Source organism: Perca flavescens, chromosome 6, assembly GCF_004354835.1.
Source record: "Perca flavescens isolate YP-PL-M2 chromosome 6, PFLA_1.0, whole genome shotgun sequence".
NCBI classification, from domain to species: domain Eukaryota; kingdom Metazoa; phylum Chordata; class Actinopteri; order Perciformes; family Percidae; genus Perca; species Perca flavescens.
The window spans coordinates 18,652,704-18,661,502 of record NC_041336.1 but is presented as its reverse complement, the minus strand read 5'-3'; the positions used below and the strand labels follow the sequence as shown (position 1 = coordinate 18,661,502).

Here is an 8,799-nt window from a genome sequence, read left to right as displayed (position 1 = left end):
TCTGGGAAACGCTTCTTTGCTTTCTGATTAATACCACTCTCACACATTATGGTGGTATCAACCTTCTCATCTAAGTCTCGGAGAGAACGTGAATAGTGTATTTCCCAAAATGTTGAACCATTCCTTTAAATCAAGCAGCCTTTAAAGACTTTTCCAGAGAAATATGAACCTAAAAAATTGGCAAGTGAATTGGAAATAAAACAGAGCAGAGTCTAATAGTGGCATTCCAGAAGCTGGCTCTCTGTATGTCACTTCACATGCCACGGAAAATTGCCGGATGAGCAGATCCACATAAATGTGTGATTAAAAAGTGAGCAGACAGAGAAAAAAAGTGAAATGGAAAAATGTTCCGCCTTAGCATAGCAAGGGAGGAATAACGAGGGCATGTGGCAGAGAGATGATTGACAGAGAGAGACTGACGGGAGGGATGGGGAGACAAAAAAAACTGAGAGGGAGCGAGAGAGACTGAGCGGGAGGGGACAGACAAGTTATTCTAGTTGCAGACAGCTGACAGAAAGCCTAAAATAAGATGGAGCCATCTAATGTGCACATATTCTGCAGCTACACTCACAAACCATAAAACATGTGCACTGTTAAATACTTTTATGCCCCTAATGGTTTTCAGTACAGAAGGGCCAAGAGTCTACGTCAGCCTGAGTTTGTGTCGTGCTTTATTGGTTTCCCATAGAAAGTGTTGTTTCCTACGATCACATTTCATATAAAAGAGACGCAAAGTAAAAACTTTAGCAGTACTGTAACAGACTCCTAGTGTAGTAATAAATATAAAACGTCGTCATAAGATAGAAAAAGGTTAAAATTGTTGGGCAAGGCTAAAGGAACAGTCAGGAGGGGCACATCAAAACTGACCTAAAACTGGAAGAGCTCAAAGATTGGTTTACACATCTACAGATATAGTCTCTACAGAATACACCTATTCTGCTGTCACACAAACTCTCTATCTCACAAACACACACACACACACACACACACACACACACACACACACACACACACACACACACACACAAACACAAAGCCAAATAAATGAGCTGTCAATCAACAAATCCAACATACATTTTCATGTTTAAAACCCAGCTGGTCACGTTTGATAGAGCTGGAGAGACAGGGGGGATAACTCAGGAGCTAAGACCATCGTGTAGATATGTGACATACTAGATACAGTTACCACATGTATTACATAATGAAGAGATACTGGAATAAAACTATAGACAGGCTGCCATAACAAAGGGGGAGTAGAGACGCAAGTGGTGATGCAGGACACGGGGAGCTGGAAGGACGAAAAGTGAGAAGTGCTCTTGTTTATTGTCGCTCGTAGACTCTGGTGCATATCACGTCATCTGCTCCCATGGTCTGAAAAGAGAGGAGAATGTGGATGGTTATCTACAGATCAATGTGAATTCACATTCAAATTAAAACTTTTTTTTTGTAGAACATGCCATTAAACCTCCAAATGGAGCTATTTTTAATGTCTCCAGCATTTAAAACCCAAATAATCTCACTGTGCCAGACTGTTTGGAAAAAAACATTATTTACGGAAAGTTGTTTATGCAAAAATGCAACTCCGTGCACAACACTCACACAGTTTCTGCTGGCTTCTAAAAAGCTGTTATGTTTGGTGCTTTAAAGAGTACGCCATGAGTCTTAGACTTGAACTTCCTGACAACCCTCAAGCAAACATCACCCAGAAAATACCATACTTATTCTGTATACACTTTCTGAAAAAAACTATTTACTCCAGAGAGGACTGTGTAGGATGCATGTGCCATCTCTGGTTGGACTGGTTTACTGGTATTGAGTCAAATAATTATTTGAAATACTTTTAAAATTAGTTTTAGTCAACCTGCCAGTTGTGTGGGGTTTCTTAATAAATACAGTTCTGTTGATGGACAGGCCCCTTATTATTCACAGAAGAGAGTTTTGGTAGCTGTCAGTAAACCAAAACTCAAATCATATTTGACCCAGACCTGTTTAGTGTTTCTTTATCATCCTTCAGTAAACACATCAGTAACATGACATCAAGCTGATGCCTGTACCTGCATTGTAATCTTGACAGAAGCTCTTTCATCTTCTGCCAGGAGAATAATTAGATTGGCGTTATAGTACTCTGAGCCCAATTATATAATTATGTAATTATGTATGTTCAGATTATAGCCTGGAAATGTCATTTTGTTGTACAAATAGGGTACTAATAAAATACATACCAGAAGCTACCAGTGCAAGGATTTCGGTAAAAGGGAGGAACAAAAAAAAAACATGGTGGCCTTAAAAAGGCATTGAATGCAACAACAAAAGTTTCTGTCAAAGTCAAATTGATGTGTAACTAGTCTGATTCAAACCCAAAACCATCCACATCCACAACACACTAAAGGTAGATACGGTTAAGAATTGTAATGATAGCTCAAGTGTACAACATAATTACACTGTAAATGGTGCTCTATAATCTACAGTAAAGTGTTAACCTTGTTGGTTCTCAATCTAAACTCTGATTAGGGAATAGTTTGTGTGCTTTACCAGGATCAGTTTGCCATCGTTGGTAATCTCTCGGGTCCAGGACGTCTTCGGCCCTTCTCCTTTCTGCAGAGTCTGCTCACAGCTGATCTTACTATCAGATTCCCAACGTGGAAAACTCTGAGGACAGAGAAAGCGAGAAGGGGAAAAACCTTTAGACACATCATGTTAGCTGTTGAATGTACAAATGAATGGATGCACAGATTTATATGACGCTATTCAGAGGGAAGGGACATAATGAGAGAGTGGCCAGTGGAGAAAGAAAACAACAAAGGTGGAGCAGGCCCATCTCTGAGAGGTGATAACTTGTGATGCGCTCATCGTTACTAGAGCGAAGCGCTGGCTGGTTGCATGTGTTTGCTTTGGAGACGGCCAAACAGAGGCCATGTATGGGAAAACGGGGAAAGCAACGGGAGAATTAGGGAGGGACGGAGGGCAAGAAGGGGGAACAGAGGAAAGACGGGAAGTTGAAAGGGGTCGTAAAGAGTGAGGGAGCATAGTGTAGCATAGGCCTTCAGAGACTAAGGGAGGAGTAAAGATATGCTATCAATCCAAATATGATGAAAAGCCAAATTAAACAGATTGATGTAATCGGGACCCCTCCCTCCCCAAATGCCCATTCAGTGTGTGTGTGTGTGTGTGTGTGTGTGTGTGTGTGTGTGTGTGTGTGTGTGTGTGCATGCGATTGAGTGTGATTGTGTATGTGTGTGCGTGCGATTGCGTGCGCGTGCTGCGTACCGTGCAGGGACGTCCGTCCACCGTGGCCTCATTGAACTCCTGGCCCACAGTGAAAGTGATGTGGGTGGTGCGGACTGTGGTTGAGGTTTTAATGGACAGCGTTTCTCCATCCTGCGTAATCTCCACCAGTGGCTTGGAGGCTGCCTTCACCGCAATCATACGCAGCATTACATTCACACCTAAAAAAAACAAACACACACATACACACATAAGACAAGGAAATGATGACAAAACTAGAAAGAGTATAGGTAAAATGAAATTTGGGGTTCATATAAAGGACACACAAAGACACATGTAAACACTTGCTTTCACAAACTGTTGTGGATACCCATGCAAGCAGTTCAAAGCTACAGGAGGACAGATCTTTTTTGTGTCACACAGGGTTGGTTTAAAGGATTTGTGTTGGTGTATGTTTGAGTGGTGTGGAGTTGCTGCTTGTTCACAGTGTTCTCCTGCACACTAAAAAGAGCAGCCTAGCTTTGCACAGCTCTGTCCAATAATGATGACAGAGGAAACAATGAGGTAATGCCCAGCACATCTGCATTCCCCCAGACTTAATCATCCTTGCACACACATAGACTCAAACACACAGAGCAATATGGTTATTTGTACTGTCTGCAATGTAATCTGCATTATTCTACTTTATTATTCTTCAACCACAGAGAGAGAGCTCGTATTTCCATAGTGTGCTGCAGTGAAACTGATGATACAGCATGAAAAGAGAGGGAACCAGGAGCAGACCGGTAAGGGAGGGAGGGAGGGAATCAGACAGACAGACGAGGGCCAGTGGTCTGTGTGTGTGAAGATCTCTGCCTAAGTGTGAGGGGAAGTGTGTACGTCGTCCAGCGTGTATCTGCCGTCGAGTTGGGTTTCTCACCTCTCACACATTCCCACCTGTCACCAAGCATAAATATATACACACTCTGAAATGCACATGTCATTCAGCATGCATGCAGGATGTCCAGGCTGCACACTGTATGCACTTACAGCAGACATAACACCGGGTTTTTTGTGCATTGCCATTGTGTGCAGATTCATTTTTTTTTTTCACTGTGTAATACTCAGTGTCTTCTCATTTTTATCATCTTTTTTCATTTTCATATATTTGGTACTAGTTTCACAGACATGCAGTCAGGGGTGGAAATTAGTACTGTACTTACTGTAAGCGCACTTTTTGCTGTGCTCGTAATTATTTACATTTTATGCTATGTTATACTAATAATCTACATTTCAAGGGGAAATATTGTACTTTTTACTGCAATACATTTACAATATGTGACAGTTATTGAAGAAAAATGCACATCCAAAACTTCTTACAAAAATATGATTGGTATAGATTAAACTATGCAACAGCATGTAAATACGTTAAAATTATCATATTAATAACAACCCAGTTATGTAATATATATAATAATCTGAAACCCTGGCCTGAAACAGACTCAATATGCTGGTACTTGTTGACAAAACGTATTTACTTTTATTTTAGAATGGTTTTAAATGCATTACCTTATATTTATGATATGATATGATATGAGTTATTTTACAGTGTGGCATTGCAACTTTTATTTAAGTTAGGGATATAAATACTTCTTCCGCCACTGCATACAGTAATGTGGTGGCAAAGGCTGGTAGTGCAAAAATGATTGGTTGATTAATTGACATTCCTTATATGTCCAGAAACCTTAGTTGAAAATATAACAGCTTGAAAACAAAAATGTCTCCTTCCTAAAAGTTTTGATTCTTTCAAGTAACAACCCAACCTGCAGACACTAACTGACTCCTCTCCTCAGTCTGTTGGCTCAGTGTGAAGACAGGAGTCAAGTGCCGGCCTGTTGACCATTTGGGAGCCACAGAGGGGGCTGAAGCTTCTCAAGTAACTGCAGTTGTTCAAAGTTAGAAATTACCTGAACAGACTTTTGCAAACCTGGGACTAAAATGCTTAAATTCACACAGACCTGGCCACATGAGTACACACTCAGATAGACAGACGGTCAGGTTCAGAGGTCAAAGAGCAAAGGGCAGAGGAAGCATTTGGGACAAGGGGAGACGAGGGGAGGAGAGCAGAAGTGAGGAAAGGAAGAGAGGATGGAGGGTGCTGGGTGCTGACAGGCTGCGTACAGCTGCGCTTTGCCCCCCAATGAAACTAAGAGCTATTTATCTCTGTAAGTCATGCCAATGCAGAGGGAAATAATAGGAACACATGCACATGTGTTTGTGTATTAGTGTGTGAGGGAGAAAGAGTATTGCGTACAACAGTGTAACTTAGCCTGCATTCAGAGTTTAACCTGCATTACTGTTGCAGTTCTTTCTCCAGGAATACTTGTCTTACACCTCGGTCTTTGGCAGTATTGCACACAGTATTGCAGTACATTAAGAAAGCACACACAAGCATATACACAAATAAACATGCACAAATGCACACAAACAACCCTGCCCTGTCATTGCGCACAGTGCCATATCATCACACTGCCATATTTCCCTTTGTTATAGCCCCGACTTTCCGCCTGAAACACACACATACACACACACACACACACACACACACACACACACACACACACACACACACAGAGAGAGAGAGAGAGAGAGAGAGAGAGAGAATACATTTGAGATGGACAGACAGAGTTAGAGACACATTAAACGCTAATTGGTGCTTCAGTCTAACAGGTAAGTTGGAATTTCTGCTCACGCCCAGTGGTGATATGTCTACATTTAGAACAATAGTGGCATTTCATATTCAATAATCTCCATATGCAGTAGAGTGTGTGTGTGTGTGTGTGTGTGTGTGTGTGTGTGTGTGTGTGTGTGTGTGTGTGTGTGTGTGTGCGTGAGTGCGTGCGTGCGTGTCCTAGAGAAAAGGCGGCGTTGTTTGGTGCAGTCATTTCTCCGTTTGCGTTTACGTGATGATATAAATTAGAGGTGTGCACTGGCAAGTCATCTAATGGGAATTGGCTACTAGGCCCAATGACGGACTGCTCTGATGCAGACAGACAGACACACACACACACACACACACACACACACACACACACACACACACACACACACACACACACACACACACACACTCACACTGATGCCTGCCCAGACTCCATATGCACCATTGACGTGACAAAACAGTGTGAATCTCAGCAAGCAGTTTGTCTTTTCCCCCGGCTGTCACTTCAGATAACGATGTGACTGTCCTGCACTGTATAGTGCCATAAGGTCCTCTTCAACACACACACACACACACACACACACACACACACACACACACTCTGAGGCTGCGACACGGGCAGATGTGCCGCCGTTTGTCTCTATTGTGTTAGTAGGGGAGGCCAAAGGGGGAGAAGAGGGGTGAGGCTGGCTGGGGGCCAAGTACTGAGTTTTGGGTTCTGCAGAATGACAAAGACCCCCCACCCATGCGTTACAGAGGGTTGTGCACGGGCACATAGGAAGATTTGACCTATAAATGTGCTGAGAAAGCTACAGTTTGAGCTGACACATCTAATCTGTGTCATTACGCACAGAAATAAAAGCTTCAACCACTCGCGGAAAAAAAACTGTCAAGCTGCCACATTAGGCCACGGTGAGTTTTAAATCATAATTTCTATCACTTACCCAACTTTTTCAAGAGATCCTCGAAGTTTTCAGAACTCTTCATCTCCCATGTGCCGGCAAAATTAGGGATTTTGCGCTCCATGTTAGACTGCAGGTAGTTTGCGGATTAATAGGTGAACTGTCAGGTCCAAGTGTTGTGTGTGCGCTGCTGTGCCTGCGCGTCTTGCGTCAAAATGCTCCAACTGTCCCTTCTGAATCTCGTGTGTGGCCGCGCCGGATGATTTGACTCTGCCCGTCCAATTACTTATGTACTCTTCCAGAGATGAGCGACCGACTGTTAGAGCTCTGATATTGCTTACGTGCCTGTGCACCGTATAAGTGGCTGCGTTATAAATGAATGGCACGGAAGGCAAAGATAGTTGTCGTGGTTGACACGCCCCTTTCTATGCGGACACGCCCCTCATGCCAACAGATAGCAGGCAGAGCTCCTCAGCGCCTCAACCTGACCACGCCCCTGAAGGCAACATGTGCACTTCAGAGCAGCCCATGCATGCAGCATTTTGGCTTTCCATACATTTGGACTCGGAGACGCCTCTCATCCACGCGCGTAGGTTGAATGACGGCGACTGTAAAAAGGCCCTTAGCCAAAGTGGCCGCACCCTGATGGTCCTGTCCTGTCTGTCCAGTCTGCAGACTTGATATACTATTATATAATATGTACAGTTGTATGGTGTGTTTTGCCACTTGTGATGCAGCCAGTAAAGGCACAGTTGAATTAATGACTTCAACACAGTGAACATTATTAGTGCAAATCAGGGAGGATGTCAGCCAGGCCCGTCTGTTGACAGAACATGTCGTCTTGGCAGGGCGGTGCGAAGGAAGAACCAGTCAACTGCCAGACTGGCGTGCGTGCGTGTGTGTGTGTGTGTGTGTGTGTGTGTGAGCGCGAGAGAGAGAGAGAGAGAGAGAGGGGCCAAGTTCACCCCAGCCTCCTGTGCGCCACGGCGGTGTCTCATAAAAATAAAAGCGGTGGTAATGGGATACAGCTTCTGGCCTCGGCCGGTGGGCTATCCATTTAACGGGGCCTGCGTAAGAGGGAAAAACACCCCGAAGCAAGGAGAGAGGCACAAATTAAAATAAGAGGTGGTATGTCCTCAGAGCTTTTCGCCCCCCGCTGCTCGGACGGAAGAAAGGGGAAAGAGGAGGAGACACCGGGGCATTTGGACAGGGCAGGGTCAGGGGCCCCTCGGGTCGGAGGTAGTCCTATAAAGAGCACACACACACGCACACACACAATGTCTCAGCACACGCACGCGCTGATGATGGATGGCAAAGGGACAAAGGCGACGTTAACTATTGACTCTTGATGGATGATCCCATCCGCTACACTGCACGGCGAATTAGCGCGGGGTAAACCGGGTGATTTGCGAATGGGGGGAGGCATCCCCCCACCCCATAGACTACACGTGCACACCACGCTAATACACCAGATCAGTTCCAGACTTATAACAGAACACTGACTAACAAAGGTGAATAACAGCCTCAGATTGATATTTGGTAACGCAATACGCGCTTTTACGCACAGACCCGCGTCCAAATCCAGTGCCTTGCATTGTGGCCTGCGGCTGTGTTTGATGTGAACAAAGCTTGCTCACATTGTTTCCTTTTATCAGCGCGCGCGCACGCACACACACACACACACACACACACACACACACACACACACACACACACCACTCATTGGCCACACACCATGCCACAATCACAACATGTCCTTACAAGTTCCTCCTGGTCCAAACAACAGAGGTGAGCCATCAGACAACCATATCAACTGTAATTTCAGTTGTTAACCCTGAGTGTTGCTTGTTGAAGTGTTTGCTTCAATAATGAAATGAAGTACAGTAAAGTAGAAAATTACAATTTAAAGGCAAGATAGGTCCACATCCAATTTAACACAAGAATATATATATATATATATATATATATATA

The 8,799-nt window shown here is 44.0% G+C and overlaps 1 protein-coding gene across 1 annotated transcript; it reads right to left on the bottom strand.

Annotated features, from left to right (window-relative positions):
* Positions 1-648: 648 nt before the first annotated feature.
* crabp2a (cellular retinoic acid binding protein 2, a) lies at positions 649-7,200 on the bottom strand. Its single transcript, XM_028580629.1, has 4 exons — positions 6,871-7,200; positions 3,268-3,446; positions 2,533-2,649; positions 649-1,371 (listed from the first exon to the last, which is right to left on the bottom strand). Exons 1-4 carry the CDS (start codon positions 6,950-6,952, stop codon positions 1,321-1,323), a joined length of 429 nt encoding a protein of 142 aa, XP_028436430.1. The 5' UTR covers positions 6,953-7,200; the 3' UTR covers positions 649-1,320.
* Positions 7,201-8,799: the final 1,599 nt, after the last annotated feature.